General features: G+C 44.2%; 1 protein-coding gene across 1 annotated transcript; it reads left to right on the top strand.

Annotated features, from left to right (window-relative positions):
• The first annotated feature begins 2,786 nt into the window (after positions 1-2,786).
• Positions 2,787-3,514, top strand: LOC124705810 (pathogenesis-related protein STH-2-like). The gene has a single exon (XM_047237499.1). It carries the CDS (start codon positions 2,849-2,851, stop codon positions 3,344-3,346), a length of 498 nt encoding a protein of 165 aa, XP_047093455.1. The 5' UTR covers positions 2,787-2,848; the 3' UTR covers positions 3,347-3,514.
• Positions 3,515-17,058: the final 13,544 nt, after the last annotated feature.

The following is a 17,058-nucleotide window of genomic DNA, read 5'->3' as shown; positions in this document are numbered from 1 at the left end:
ATAATATTTTTTGTGGCCTATGTAAAAAAGAGAAAACTTATACTGTGAAAAGCATTGTTTTTAGCACTGAATTTTGTCTTTTTTACACACGTCACATGATAAGTTTATTTTTTATGAAACAACTTTGTAAGCGCTTAGCACGTGAAGATGTACGTGAAAATTTTTTGTTTCAATTTTTTTGAAATTTAAAATATGTGTAAGATGCATTTTAAAATATAGGGAGCATATGCTCCCATGTTCCAAAACACCACTCCCGCATTATTTTAGATACTGCACACTTTATAGGTTTCAAATACAAAAAAATAGCGGAAATTCAATTCGGCTCCCGGGTGCGTATGCTCCCTCTACCAACAAAACATATTTTGAAGTGTGGAAAAATTTTAACAAAAAATTCTACATGTACATCTCCATAATATATGTGTATGCGTCAAGTTTCACGAAAAAATAATATTTTTTGTGGCCTATGTAAAAAAGAGAAAACTTATCATGTGAAAAACATTGTTTTCAGCACTGAATTTTGTCTTTTTTACACACGTCACGTGATAAGTTTATTTTTTATGAAACGACTTTGTGAGCGCGTAGCACGTGAAGATGTACGTGCGAATTTTTTGTTTCAATTTTTTTAAATTTAAAATTTGTGTAAGATGCATTTTAAAATATAGGGAGCATATGCTCCCATGTTCCGAAACACCACTCCCAAAAAATAGCATGCTCCAACCAACCCCGGAAGCAACCCACTGTTGCCAACACTACGGTGAATGAAAGTCGAATTGCATCAGTGTTCTAAAAGAATCCAGCATAATTAGAGAATGTCCTCTTACCAGCAGCCAACTGAGTGTAATTAGAGAATGCCCCTTTACCAGCAGCCCTGGTTATATGCATACATCATAGTAGATTACCCAAACAGAAAATTATATATTTGTGCATGAATATAATATTTGGGCGACTGATATAAAAATAGCAAAAGATTTGAAATCTTGCATAGTCTGATATACACAAATTATATTTTGTAGGTGCAGAAGGAGTTACCCTCCAGCTGATGGACCTGCTTTGGGTCTGCGCCTCTGAACTTTGAATTAAATATGAGCTTTGCCTCTAGACTCTCACTTCTTGTAGATGAAGTAAACTTGATCTGTAGAATTACTCTAAATCTCAGTGGAAGAATAGGTAAATTCATGAAATTATCTACCGCAGGAGAATTTCGTACCTACAACAATACATCAGCGCTCGATTGTGAATTTCGTGACCTGCAATACCGCAACGCTGGAGTTTAGCAGCCTATATAATATATATATCCTAGTGGGATCAGCTGTGAGCACTAACCAAATCCACGCCAGCAAACGATGAATCTAAAAATCAAATGTGAAACTAAGTATTCTAGTAGGAGTAGCTTTTGTACCCACCATCTAAACCATCAGAAGACTGCGTCTGGACGAACATAAAGCTTGCAGATAAGCGTGAGAACAGCTCGGCAAGAAAATCCTTAAAATCGTTTCTCTCCACTGCTAGCCGATTGACGTGCTGCTGAATCAGCTGCTCCTTAGGTTTTCTTCCGCTACAGATTGATCCGTGGCCACTGCTAATCGGTCGATCTATGATCCTAGTAGCTGGCGCATCATCGCGCTGAAAGCCGTTAACATCGGCGTGCCGCGTGCGAGCAGATCAAAGTGGCCTCCATCGCTGACAGAGGCGGTCTTCGTCAATGGAGGAGAGCGGTAGTGCGGCAGCTGTGTCAATTTGTAACATGAAGGTGCAGGATAGTTACGTAGAGATCGGGGCAAGGCGGGTCGCCACCAGCCTTCCACGACGGCTGATGCTTCTGAACTTCCCGTCGTTGTCCCTGCTGCAGCCCCTGCCGCCTGCGTCTGCTGCTGCATCCGAGTTGCAATGCTTCCGAATTCCACCGCCACCGTCCTTGTTGCCTCCCAATAATCATGCGGGGTAGCAGAGGGAACCGCGCGCGCCCTGTCATGGCGGTGGCGTCGTAGAGCGCGTCGCGCCTAGCAAGTTCCCCGAGTGGCCGCCAACGTGACCCGCCTGATTCCCAGAGACGAGCTGGTCGGCGATATCCAGGCCACCGCCAAGGACATCGAAATTCGTCTGGAGTTCTCTTATGTCACCAACGCAGCCTTTATGGGTCTTGTTCGGTCAGGTTTTGTGCAGGTACACAAGTTCTAGTCGTTTTGGAATTCGATTCTGGGTCGGGCCCGTCCAAAGGGAGACATCAGAGAAAGGATCGCACAGACGAAACGCGTCGAACAAAGGAAACATAATGGACTGCTTTTAACTTGGCGGTGGCAAGTACGGTAATTCCCACGAAAAATAGGGGGAAAAACAAACGGACCAACAAGAAACCTTATTTTCTTTATTATTAGGTATAGATTAATATATTTTCTTAATTTAAAAATTAAAACCTAAAAAGTGTGAGTACAAAATTTTAGGATGCAAATAAAGCTCACCTGACTGAAAATTAGAGTAATTCTTAGTCAGCTGATCTCGTCGGCTACATGCACGTACGTGCTGGCTATAGGTGCCATCAAAAATCGCTAGTCAGGTGACGAGAAGTATAGTCAACAAAACAAGTCGCTAGTCAGCACACATGGGAGAAGATTGAACAGCTTCAGCCGGAAATGCTAGAAGTCTAGAACCCGGAATGTTCAACCACACACACACACATGTTAGACCAGGCTTCACATGTTAAGGATTGGCTTCATCCGTCCTCTTGCACCTATAAATAAATGTACATAATCCCTTCTTTGAAAAACACACACACTCATCAGCCATCACAAGTCTGCAAGAACTTGCCAACATCGATTAGTGACTTAGTGTCCACTGACGAACCGACAAGATGGTGGCTGGCTGCGTGATCACCGAGGATTGTGCCCTGGCGGTGTCCGCAGACCGGATGTGGAAGGTGTCCTGTTCCGGTGATGCCTTGGTTAAGACCTGTGCGGGCATCTTCGACTCCGTGGACGTGGAGGGCGACGGCGGCCCCGGCAGCATCACCACCCTGAAGCTCAGCGCAGCGGCAGCGGCGGCGCCAAGTGCAGGCGGCAGCGTGGTCAGGAGCCGCGTGTTGGTGCGCGACGACGCGACACTGGTGCTAAGGAATGAGGTACTGGAGGGCAGCAAGGTGAGGGGCCAGCTCAAGTCACAGGTGACCGAGGTGAAGTTCGAGCCGGCCGGGGAAAGCGCATGCGTGGCCAAGTTCAAGGTGGAGTATGAGAGGCTCGACGGTGGCGGGGCGCTGAGCGCGGAGGAACAGGCGGAGCTCGTCGGGGGCTACCTAGCCCTGATAAAGATTATCGAGACCTACCTCGTTGCCAACCCTGCCGAGTACGCCTGATTCATCCAAGAAGAGAAAGATGACCGTGATTCCTCGGTGGTTGGTGCTTACTTCTTTGCTGGTGGAGCCTAGGAGAAGAATAAAGACGTGATCATGAGTGTATGTGAAGTTTGTGTGCGTGTTTAATCCTCGTTGTATGTTTGTGTTTTATTTTGCTTCAAGATATACTACGGAAGTACTTTCACAAAAAAAAAATACTACGGAAGTATATGCATATGGTTTGGTTTTGTGGTGAATGTATCATAGATTACATGTATGATGTGTGGTGTCAATGAACTTCAAATATTTTGTGGGTGGTCTGGTAAGTCAAGAACAAGAATTTATTTATGTGAGGAGGGTGTGCAAGTAAGCCGCTGGATCTTCAAAGTTAAGTGCACATGCTGATGGTCCTGAAAGTCGAATAGAAATGTCGGCTGCGTGATCACATGCCACGGCCCCCTCTCATATAAACAGAATACAAGTACCGTACAAGTATGTTTACACGCATGGAAAACGTATTCCGCTAGGAGCCTTGGAGTGTACTCCAAGATAACAGGTGGAACCCGTGCCCTTCTCTAATAGTCTGATCTATGGAGAGCATCCACGTGAAGACTAGATCGAAACGCTTGAAACAGTAATATTGGCAATCATTTGGTGAAGATATTAACATATTGCGAAGAAGATGGCACATGTAACACATGAACAGCACCAAGAGACACATTCTCCCGAACAAAGTGTATGTCAAGCTCGATGTGCTTTGTGTTCTGATGAACAGGATTGGCGGAGAGTTACACCGCACTCACATTATCGCAGTAGACAATTGAGACGGTCTCTATTGGACATTGAAGCTCATACATAATCTGACGAACCCAGCAAGACTCTACCACGTCTGTAGCAACAACTCGATATTCTGCCTCAGCACTATAACGAGAAACCGTCGTTTGGCAACGTGAAGACCAACTAATCAGGTTATCTCCAAGATACATGCAAAACCCTGACGTAGAGTGTCTAGTATCTGGGCAGCCTGTCCAGTTAGTATCCGAGTAGGCAATAAGAGAATGAGAGGTTGATTTGTGAAGTATGAGTCCATGAGAGAGAGTACCCTTAAGGTAACGAAGTATGCGTTTAATGAGATAAAAATGAGGCTCACAGGGATCATGCATATGTAGGCAAACTTGTTGGACGGCATATGAGATATCAGGACGAGTGAGAGTGCATATTGGAGTGCCCCGCGCGAGGCTACGATAGACCGACAGATCAGAAACTGGTTGCCCAGCGGTGGAGGAACGTTTGGATTTGGTGTCGATGCGAGTAGTGACATGATGATAGTCTCGCATACCAGCTCTAGAGAGAATGTCAAGAATATACTGGTTTTGAGAAAGGTGAATACTGGTGGATGTACATGTAACATGGATGCCAAGAAAATGATGAAGGGGTCCAAGATCTTTCATGGCGAATTCATGACTGAGGGAGGCATTGATGTTGGCTAGGAAGGCTATGGAGCAAGCCGTAAGAATGATGTCGGAGACATAGAGGAGAACATAGGCAGTGTCCGAGCCATGACGTAGAGTAAAGAGAAAAGCATCTGACTTAGATTCAAAAAAGGCTATGGTAAGATTAAGAGGAAAATGCTGGAACCAAGCCCGAGGGGATTGTTTAAGACCATAGAGAGACCTAAGAAGCCTACATACATGGTTAGGAGTTTGGGGGTTGATGAAACCTGAAGGTTGTTGACTGTAGACAACCTCATCCAGATGACCATGAAAGAGCAAGGGAGAGGACAATGCGAATAGTGGTAGGTTTAACCATAGGACTGAAAGTTTCATCCAAATCAACACCGGGCTATTGAGAGAAACCTCGAACAACCCATCTAGCTTTGTGACAGGCAAGAGTGGCGTCTGCATTGTATTTGTGACGGAAGGTCCGCTTTCCACTCACTATGTTAGCACCAGGAGGAGGAGGGACTAAGGTCCAGGTTTGATTTAGAGTGAGAGCATCGAAGTTTTCTTCCATGGCATGACGCCAGTTGGGATCACATAAGGTTGTGAGATAGTTGGTTGGTAAGGGAGAGGACACAGTGGCTTGAAGGTTGAGTTTGTCAATGGGAGGTGGAAGATGACCAGTGGTGCTGCGAGTACGATGAATAATAGGTGGTGGGGATTTGGAAGTAGGTTGAGAGAGTACAGGTGGTCGCCGTGTGTAAACATGTGCGAAATGAGGACGCAATGCTGAAGCGGAAGGAGAAGGGGTCGCGGCAGCTCATGCTGTCGAAGGCTCTGCCGGGGCACGCGATGCAGGTGAAGACTCGGCCGAGGCAGAGGATACTGGTGATTTGTCTGCCGCAGCAGGGGATGCTATCGGGCGTGTGGAGGAAGTTGAAAACAGAGAAAATTATATGGGATCAAATAGGTCGGGTGGAGAGGGTGGCGATGTAGGCGAGGGGGATTGTGGTGCATAAGGAAAGGTATGATCATCGAAACTAACATGCTGATAAATAATAATACGCAAGTGTGAAGGTCGAGACACTAGTATCCTTTGTGCCGAGAGGGATATCCTAGGAAGACACATTTGGCCGAGCGAGGAGACAATTTATTGGGTGCAGTTGAGGTGAGGTTTGGGTAACATAGGCAGTCAAAAATACGAAGGGTATTGTATGGTGGGGTTAGGCCGAAGAGGAGCTCATAGGGAGTGGTGAGTGTTTTGGCATTAGTTGGATGTATATTGATGAGAAAATTGGTGGTGTGTAGAGCTTCGCCCATAGGGATGGAGGCATGGTGGCTTGAAAACATAGTGTGCGGATGACATTGTTAATGGTGTGGATGGCTTGTTCGGCTTTTCCATTTTGTTGAGAGGTAGGGGGACATGAGAAATGAAAGAGTGTGTCATGTTGGGTGAAGGAGTGGACTTGCTTATTATAAAATTCACGGCCGTCATCACATTGGATAGCAAGGATGGGGAGGTTGAATTGGATGCTGGTATGGTCATGAAAGGCAGTGAAAGTAGCAAAAAACATTAGATTTATCGCTAAGTGGAAAGGTCCAAAAATAATGTGCATAATCATTGATAATAATAAGATAATAGCCAAAACCATAAGTGCTAGTAATAGGACATTTCCACAAATCACAATGTAAGAATTGAAAAGGTTTAACACTAATAGACTACGACGGATAAAAGGGCAACCTAGTGAGGCGTCCTAACTGACAAGCATGACACAAAGACGACGACGCTTTATTGGGTGGAATTTTATGGTGTTGGTGGAGACGCTTCATGGTGTGATGGTCGGGGTGTACAAGACGGCGATGCTAAAGCTCGGATGAAGTGGTGGCAAGGAGGGCTTGGGATTCTGGTGGTCGACATAGGGAGTAGAGAGGTCCGGAGCTATTCCATCGAAGAATCACGGTCTTCGAAAGAAGATCCCTCAAAGAGAAACCAAAAGGGTCAAATTCAATGGAACAAAGGTTTTTGATGGTGAATTTGCGAACAGTAATTAGGTTTTTCATGATATAAGGAACAACAAGAATATTGCGAAGATAAAAATGTTTAGGATGAAGGGTAATGTGTCAGAGCCAATGTGAGTGACAGGGAGAGAATCGTCATTACCAATGATAATGTTATGAGAAGAAGAGGGGCGGAGACAGGAGAGTATTACCATGATCGGATTCCATATGGGACGAGGCGCCTGAATCTGTTACCCACTCTTGATTGCCAGGGAACTGCATGTTCTGAAGAGCAGTAAGCAGAGCCGGGTCGAGCTGCTAAAGCTACTATTGTTGCTGATGCGGCTAGTGAGGGACCATCATGTTGTTGGTGCTGAGTTGCTGGTATCCTATGGCACTGTATGCCTGGTACGGTGACAGTCGATCGAGGACCCAGGACGCCAGCGGTGGGGGCCTGCCGGCGTGGTTGCAAAGGAGAAGGCGGGGACGGATGTTGTTGCTGAGCGGGAGTGGGGAGGCCTGTCCAAGGATTGAACATCCACGGATTGTTGTCGCGGCCTCGGCCACGACCACCTCCTCGTCCGCGGCGACCTCCGCTCCCCCCACCACGCTCAAAGTTATTGTAGGAGCCTAGCTGGTAGGGTGTAGGAGGGCAAGAGTCGGTGCTGCCGGAGCCATGTCCAGCTGAAGAAGCGCGCTCACCCCCGGCGTGCGGTATAATGTTGCCACCATGGGGGGGATGCTGTTGCTGCTGGCCTAGAGCGCGGATGGAGCGGCGTTCTTCGCGTCGATTTTCTTATGTGCCTCCTCAAGGAATAGGGCCCAGCAGGTCTGCAAAAATGTGGGAAATGACAATTGAATGGGGAGGAACGAGCGGAGCTGAGCGAACTGTTCGTTGAGGTCGGAAAGCACCGTGAGGATGAGGGTCTCGTCCGACACCGTTCTCACCCAAGTCACCGAGGGCATCAACGAGGGACTTGAGCTTGTCGTAGTAGTCGTGGACGGTCATGTCTCCTTGGGGCATTTTGCGGAACTTCACGTCGAGGGCGATGGCGCGGCTCTTTTTGTTGTCGTGGAAGAGATTGTCGATGGAGTCCCAAATCTGCCATGTCGTAGAGCCAGGAGCCATGATGATGCCGAATATCTCGGTGGAGATCGAGTCATAGATCCAGGAGAGCACGGTGTAGTCATCGCGCGCCCAGTCGGAGTTGGGCGCTATGTTGGAGGGGGTGGCGTCGCCGATGACATGGGAAGTGAGGCCATAGAGGCCTAGGCTGACGAGGAACAGCTCACGCCACTTGCTGTAGATGGGGTCCTAGGGATCGAGGGTTAGAGGGATGTGAGTTTTGATGGAGGCAACGAAGGTGGAGGGGGCGGGTTGGGGTTTGTAGGAGCATAGCTCTCGACGTCCTTGCCCATCTCGGCGGCACAACGGGTGAGTTCATCTTGGCGAGACTGGAGGAGGCTTTCACGTTACTTCGATCAACTCCTGCTCGAGCTTCTTGAGATCATCGGGAGTCATGGCTAGGGACGTCTAGGGTTTGTGGCGGCTAGAGGAGAGGGAGGGAGGGTTTTAGGGTTTGGAGAGGGGTAAGATCGGCTAGCCCTTGATGCCATGAAAGTCGAATAGAAACTTGGGTTGCATGATCACACGCCACGCCCCCTCTCATATATTTATATACCAACAGAATACAAGTACAACTATATTTACACATATGAAGAACCTCGTATTCAACTTGGAGCCTTAGAGTGTATAATCCAAGATGACGGGTGGAACCCGTGCCCTTCTCTAACAGGTTCTGTTGAAAGGTTTAAGGCCACGCTGAGGCGAAGATCAATCTTTTTCCTTTTTATTTGTCATGCAGCTTGCAATTGCCCTTCTTCATTCCTCCTCTACTCGCATATGTTTTTCATTCGTCCATTCATTCAAGGAGATGAGATCCATTTGCTTGCACTCTTGAAACTCTTCCCCTCATGTTGATCTTAAAGGTTTACATATTTGACTGGGATTTTAAGTTCAAAAAAAAACTTAGAGAATATTTCTCCCAAACATTTAGATAGAATGAATTGTCGCTGCAAGATTTCTTTCTTCCAAACAGGTTGGAAAGAAGTCAGCTAAGCCGGCAAAGAGACTAGAGGATCTTCATTACGAAAACCTCTTTTTACACTTAACGATACCTACCGGAGTGACGGCAATGGCGTTAGCCATGTGCTGACCAATTCTTTCATAAAATTATGAAATACATTTGAAGCATATTTGAAACATAACTTAAACACGAATATTTTTGTGAAACAAACCGTAGTGATGTCAGCGATGATGTGATCAGTTTCACTTTTTGTCACACTGTTTCACAATATTTTTCATGTATCACTTTAGTTTCATAAATGTTTCACTTGTGTTTCAATTATCTTTACTATTAAACGGGGATGCGACCGTGGTACGTACTCCTACATAGGTGCATCAACAATCGATCGTTCCGTTCTGATCGCGGTGCATCAACAATCGATCGTTCCGTTTCGATCGCTGCGGTCGTCACGATCGTACCGCCCAGTCACGCGGCCCATCAAGTAAGAAAAATAAATTGGGAACCAGAACAAAGCAATAGGAACTTATCCGACTCTAACACAGACATGAAGATCCTACTTTGGCACGAATACTGCTGCAACACACAAAAGAACAACTTCATTCGCCGCCGCCGCAGCCACAGCAGGCAGGGAGCCCCCTCAAAGTAATAATAATGCTGCCGATTTGAGAAATCGTTGGATATCGCTACGAACGTGGAGGTCGGCTTCCTGCACGGGACACAGACGGCCACGAGTTCGTCCACCCGCCGGGCCTCGATTTGGTCGGAGAAGAGGTTTGTCGCTACAGAAATACGCGAGGCGCCGCTGGGTACCGGAGGAACAATAGGAAAAAAGGTTTGGCTCCCCGCCGTGCGGCGAATCCTCAGTATTTGCAGTTCCTACTCTGGTGTAGCATCTGCTCGTTAGGGTGGGTGCAAGCAGAACGAGAAACGGCTGCTTGTGGATGCTAGCAGAACGACGAGGAGCAGAATTGTACAACAGCGAGCAGTAGCCGCCTTTTTCTTCAGAAGAACAAAAGCTACCTCCTGCTAGGTGAATTGTATACGGTGATTTAATTTAAATATAGACTTTTTGGTCTTATTATGGAGCACTCCAACATTGCTATTCATCTATTTAGGATTTTTTGCATTATTTGGTTAGAAAGTTCAATTCTGTAAATTTAAAATTTTACTTATTGTTGATTTAATTTGTTCAAATTCATACTGTAAATACATAGTCAAAAATGGGAGGTGTCCGTTAGGTGTTATCCATCTCCCAAATTATCCGTCGGTCCTTCAAATGGAAAACCTTGAAGATGCCCTAACAGGTAGTCGATATGGATTTGTTACTTTTGTTGATTCATAAATCAGCGAGATGGTTTTTGGAGGATGAGCATGCAATGAAAGAGTGGTAATAATACTGAAATATTTAAAAAAATTGTACAAATATCATGATTTCGACAATACAAAAATGCGAAGAGATCAGCAGCAACGGGCAATTTGCTAGTTAGTATCCAGCGTCCTTCATCTCAGTATCAACACCAATAACAACATTTGCGGACTTGCCGCTGTTCTCACGCCGATCATGACATTCTGGGCAATCAGGAGCCCAATGTCCAGGAGCGCCACAAACATGGAAGTTCCCTTTCTTCTTATAAGGAGTCTTCCTCTTGAAGTTGGTTGAGTTGGAGGCTTTGTTCTTCACGTCAAACTTGCCTTTTCCATTGTTCTTATTCTTAGACTTGTGAGATTGGAAGTTCTTCTTCTGTACCACATTGGCACTAGAACCTCCCTCAAAACTACGAGCCCGTGTGTCCTTTGCTCTCGCCTTCTCTTCCACATGAAGCGAGCCAATGAGATCCGAAACGGAAAACTCTTGTCTCTTATGTTTCAGAGAAGTAGCAAAGTTCCTCCACGAAGGAGGAAGCTTGGCAATAATGCCACCGGCCACGAATTTGCCCGGCAAGGTACACTTAAACTGCTCGAGTTCTTTGGCAAGGGACTGAATCTCATGAGCCTGCTCAACCACGGAGCGCTCATCAGTCATCCTGTAGTCATAGTATTGCTCCATGACATACAGTTCAGTGCCAGCGTCCGAGACCCCAAATTTGGCCTCGAGCGCATCCCACGCATCTTTACCATGGTCGAAAGCCATGTACGGGTCAACAATGTTGTCCCCAAGAATGCTGAACAAGGCCGCCTTAAACATGGCGTCGACCTTCTCAAACTTTTCCTGCTCCTCTGCAGAAAGAGGCCCCTCAGGTCTAGCATCTGTGGCGCTAAAACAGCCTAGGTTTGTAAATCATAGAACTGCCGTTGTGCGCCACCTCTTGTAATGCATACCATCAAAGAGGGGAGGTCGAGTAGCGGCAGCAATGCTGCTTGAATTGATTTGCCTAAAATCAGGTTTTTGGATTGTTGAATATAAAAGCAAATATCCATATGAAATAATCCGTACAAGTAAATGATAAATCATGACTACGAAAATAACAAATAAACTAATCATGCAGATTAGTAAGGTAGATGAACAGATCACATCTAAACAAGATAAACTGATCGCATCTACCATACAAACTAGAAGAAGAAACTCTAACAGAAACTGAAAGAGAGACGACAAGATCATATACTTTGCAGCAGCGTTGTTGTCGCCCATGTTGAGGTTGCCGAAGAAGTCGCTGAGGTCCGGGAAGAAGTTGTCGGTGTGGAGGAACTCGTCGTCCGATGACGACATCGTGATGCCAGTAGTCGCGCCGAAGCGCTCCCCAAAAACCTGATTGCCCCTCACCCGTACAAGTTCACGAGAGGCAGGGTTCCGGAGGCCTACTGTAATATCCCAGTATTTGGGGTTACAAAAATAGAGGAAACAATTGTGTGCATTGCATTCATGCATGGAAAATCCGGGGAATTTTCGCGCTTTTGTTTAAAACTGTTAAAGTGATCGAGATTTCTCTTGCATCGGTGGAATTGAGTTAGTCATCGATGTGAGTGCGACAAATTTTGACATAACCTTTGTGAATTCATGTTTTTTAGGAGAACAATTTGAATTCAAATTCAAATATGAAGGACATAAATTCAAATAAGAATTTGAATTGGAACTTGGAATTTATACAAGTATATAATATATAATATGTAAAAGTAAACATATTTGATAATTCCAAATGAATAAATAATTTAAACTTTGTTACAAATAACATTATCCAATAAAGTTACAAGTTACAAAAGAAATAAAACAACACAAAAAGAATAATAAGAATTCCTAAACTAAAGCTTGATCTCAAACTTCTGATTATTCTTTACCTGCAAAACAAACAACAAAGAAAAAGGAAATGGTTGGTGAATATTAAAATGTTGCCATCATCCATGATGAGGCATTTTAATGTTGGAAACTAGCTAATGGGAGTCAAGGGCTTACCTTGATCCCCAAATAGTGATTAGAGGGAGAAATAATTTTCTTAGGCAATAACATGGAAAAATATAATACACTTGGATCAGGAGAGGCAACACTGATCATGAGACAAAAATGAGTAATTGAAGGCAACAAGGGACTAGAGGCAGCACCAGATCTAATTTATCCTTGGGCAACAATATTAATTCCCTCTAATCTAGCTAGAATCCTCTAAAAGCCCACAAAGTTATTTATTTGAATCGGTATTGACATGGAGAAGTCAATATGATTCTAGTCCATATATTAGAAGCCACTTGCTAATTAAGCAAAGTCTTAATTAACATAATAGTCACACTTGATCTTATTTAGCTCACATAAGATTATTAGCCAATCAGGATTAACCACTTGGTAATACTAAAAAAATAAAGGTCAATACAAGATAACTACAAGCACCAGCCGTGCCTTGCACATGAGGCAAGCAAAATATCTGCTTGACCACATGCACCTGTACCAGGGACACACAGGCAGCATAGTCACTACATGCAACTGTGTGCTGTCAGCAGCACAAGCAACAGCCAACCATATAAAAGAAGGAGCCAGCCGTACCAGCTTTCTTTTGCCTCACTAATCAGCACTTCTAGCACACACATCTTTCTCACATTAGCCAAATCAACCAGCAACAAGTTTAGCAACCATTTGCACTAGCTGAACCGCCAGATCATCTAGCAGTCCTCCATCCATCAGGTACAACAAGAACACCACCCAGATAGTATGGAAACCAGCGGAAGCGGCGAGGAGGAGCGAGGAATGTCACAAGAAGAAGAGTACCACGGTAGCAAGAAGAACCAGCTATCAAGCTACAAAGTGCATCGAGTAGAAACGCAAGGATAGGCTAAATAAATCATGCGATGTCCGTTCTTAGCTTTCACATGATATCACGAAGGGAAAATAAAAGGGTAATATGCAAAACCAGTAGATCCATCTACCCTTCCACCAGATTTTTATCTAGGAGGATTGGAAGAATCTATTTCTCTCAGTCTGCATAGAGATGCTATGCCTGATCATCATAGAGAAATAAGAGCTAGCCATAGTATCTGTTCTTATTACTAATCAAAGCCTCAGCCTTTGCATCATAGGCAAGGACAAGGAAATCAAGCATAATATCTGTTCTTATTATTTTATATTTAGAAAGAGAGAAACCATCTGTGAGGGCAGCATACACATATCTATTCCAACCATAACAATGATAAGATGATTCATGGACCCACTCAATCCAGCAACAAAAGCATACCCATAAGCTCACCAACAAGCCATCAAGTAAATCATTTTATAAGGAAAACCATTTCTATTTTCGCAGTCCAAACTCAACCAGGAGTTCAATAGAGCATCAAGATATCTTTACCAGATCCTCTAGAATAGACATACGATCCACAGTAATTATCAGCCAATATAAACTTGTCAAGGACCATGTAGGTATATGCCAAGATCGTCATCAGATAATATAAACCCTTTCCAAGGCAACAACCAGCCCATGTACATGTGGAAACAATCCACCAGATCCCTTAAATAAAAATACAACTAGGAATTATCAGTATAGCAAATTTCTCTCCACCGTAATCAGACAACAAGATAATTTCAACCCTGAACGAAAAGTTCAGTTAACTCTTCAATGGAATTCAGTAACACTTTAAATGCAGAACATTATATTCAGTACATGGAACCAATATAGCTACATATAAATGGTAATCCATGACAGCAGCTATAAGCACCACACATACACACATGCAATTGGTTCATAGCCAGAGAGTGAGTGAGAAAAATAGGATTAGCTCACATTGCAATTGCAGCAGTAGAAGAAGGAGTTGACGCCGGGGTTGCGTCGCAGCACCGTCCCGCCGGCGTCGAGACGGTGGTCGACACATGACCAGCAGCTTCACCGCACTACCGGTACACAGCCACTTGAAGAACCAAAGCAGCAGGGCAGGGCGGAGCCGAGCTGGGGCTCGGGGCGCTCAAAGAGGAGGTCCATTTCGCCAAGCAGAGATAGCCGGAGGCGCGGGTGCGCGAGCGCCGTGTCGGCGACCTAGCCATCGCAAGCTAGGGTTAGCCACAGGGTCGTGTGCGAGCACGGGACAGCGTCGTGGCGGCGGGTGTTGACGGAGGAGTTCGTGGCGGAGCTGGGCCGGTCGACGGCGGCGGTGGATACGACCGGCAGAGCCGTACGGCGGCGCGTGCGTCGGCGACGCACGGGTGCGGGGCACACAAGGGGAGCCGAGGAAATCAAATCGATGAGGGCGTAGAGTACCGGCGCCAATGGGGGTTTCGTCTTTGGAGAAGGAAGCGGAGCAGCGCCTGTAAAGGGGCAGCGCCGGGAACGGCCGGCGGCGGCCAGGGCAGTTGGTGGCGGCGGAATCGCCTGGGGGTCGCGTGCGTGCGTGCCTGAGGTGGGGATCGATAGGGAGAGAAGTGGTCGTGTGCGTACAGGAATTCTGCGTGAGTGCACTTGGGCTGTGCACTTGGGCTGGGTCCAATGACTCCAATCCAATTAGGCTAGGAGGCACGTGTATTCCATTAGCCCAATTTATGTTAATCTTAACAATTAATCCACTATTGTGTATGTGTGTCCTAATCAAATTAATCAAATTAGAATGTGCAGCCCTATACATAACTATATTAATATAAGCTAGAATCCTCATTTGATTATAATTTATAAACTATAAATTTTACTCTACTCAAATATCAAACAAATATTTTAAAATAAATATTCGTTGGTTTCTAACTTCTAAAAAACAATAGGAACATTATTCATGTTAATATTAATGCTAATTGCTAGAATGTTAAAAATATCACTTCAACCTTAATCATGTAATAAATGTCTTCATTATATTTTAAACATGAATCAATAAATAACTCTTAGTTGTTGATCTTATAAGAGTCATTTAATTCATTTTATTTATATAAAATAAATGTTAGCCTTCTAAAATTATATTCTAGCACTTTCTTATTTTTTTATAATTATTTACTTTAAACTTTAGTTCCTTAGTCAATAATTGTTTATTTAAAGTTATACCTAATCATAATACATTCTTAATTCAATGTCATAAACACATAAAATATGACTTAAACCCTAAACATATATTAAAGGAATAAATAACCTTCTGCAACCGTCTTTGTGTATCAATAAGTAAAACAAGATGCATGTTCACATTCTATTAGAAGCCTTTGGTGCAAATTTAAATTGTTCATTTCATGTCTTCACCCTTTCTAAGTAATTCTTCCATAACGGTTAAGAAAATATAATAAGCCTTGGAGCAACTATTTTAGGACCCTTGTTAAACAAATACATGTACTATTCTACTAGAACTCTATAAACTTTAGATGCAAGATAAATTGTTAAAGTAATGTCTTCATCCTTGATAACTTTATGTGGTCAGTAGTAGAAGATAGATGAGAACCCTAAATTATTACTTCTTGGTCATTAATCTTAGTCCACATTCCTTTGTGTAACACCACTCTTACTAACTATAAAATCAACCATGTTTTGTAATGTCAATATAATTTACTTTATGTGTTCATACTTAACTAAATCATGCAACTACTAGACGATTATTAAACCATCTTGTTTTAAATCCATCTAATACCTATCTAGGTAATTAAATTGGTAATCATGGTAAACCCTAGAAGCACATAGCTCCTATTTCTAGTATATCTTGTTCATTAAGTAACATGTTCTTCAAAAGTTGTTCTTTTGAAGTAAATACCAAATAATCATTAACCATGCCCTATAGGACTTAAACACTGATAACTTCCCTTTACATGTTATGCAACCACTATTCATTTGTGTGTATGATTATTATGATGCATTATACCACTTGTTTATGATTCTAAGACAACAAAACCCTAATAAGAACTTTGCTTGTGGAATCATTCTAAAAGTGCAACACACCCTAAACAAATCATTTTTCAACTAAGTAATCCTAAATCATCGGGGTTAGGTCACGCTTAGAGCGATTGCATCTCATACTTATGCATTATTGCATCCTTGCCAATCTTTTAAACATCGGCCTTACCGGACGATGATGCTATTTCAGAATTTGGAGTTATTGCGTATCGAAGACCTTGACTGCATAATCTTGCGGTCAAGAAAGGCAAGTTCATCACTTGCTCATGTCATTTTGAGTATTTCTATCAAATTACTTGCAATGTATTATGGTTATCACTATTGCATAAAAATCAAAACCACTACTTTCATAACTATGAATATGACTATGCGGTGGGCAATGGAACCATGGATTGTGTTGATATGGTGGAGGTTCCATTGCACGGGTTTATATCCATCTAGGATTAAACAACAAATGTCGCCGATGATTCTTGTGCCGTAATACCCGTGTTAACCATAAGATCCGGAGTGGGACGGAGTAGTCAAAAGTGTTTCCACCTCTCGTTCATCAACGGATGCGCTTACCGTAGCGGATTGTATCACGGCGGAACAACCGGAGGGTGGGGATCCCATTCTAATTCCCCACGGTAAAGCATTGCTTGCCGTAGCAGTTGTGTCTTGCGGAACAACCGGAGGGTGGGGATCCCATTCTAATTCCCCACGGTAATGCGGTCTATGATGGGTTGCAGCTACCGGCGTAGGAGTGTATGGTAGAGCCCAGCACTGTCGTCGTGGTCGGGGTCCACCCTGAAATTACGGGAATAATGGGACCGACGTGGACCCAGGGTCGGCGCATGCAACAAAGGGTGGGTGTTCGAGGTAGCGGAGGAACATGATTGGCTAGACCTTATACCGGGCCTCACACCAAAGGAAGTGTGGACGAGAACTAGACTCGGTTGGCACCAAGG

This window comes from Lolium rigidum, chromosome 4 (assembly GCF_022539505.1).
Source record: "Lolium rigidum isolate FL_2022 chromosome 4, APGP_CSIRO_Lrig_0.1, whole genome shotgun sequence".
Classification (NCBI taxonomy): domain Eukaryota; kingdom Viridiplantae; phylum Streptophyta; class Magnoliopsida; order Poales; family Poaceae; genus Lolium; species Lolium rigidum.
This window is presented reverse-complemented; position numbering and strand designations above follow the sequence as displayed.

Coding starts and splice junctions, on each gene's coding strand:
- LOC124705810 (XM_047237499.1), top strand. CDS start 2,849: ATGGTGGCTGGCTGCGTGATCACCGAGGATTGTGCCCTGGCGGTGTCC.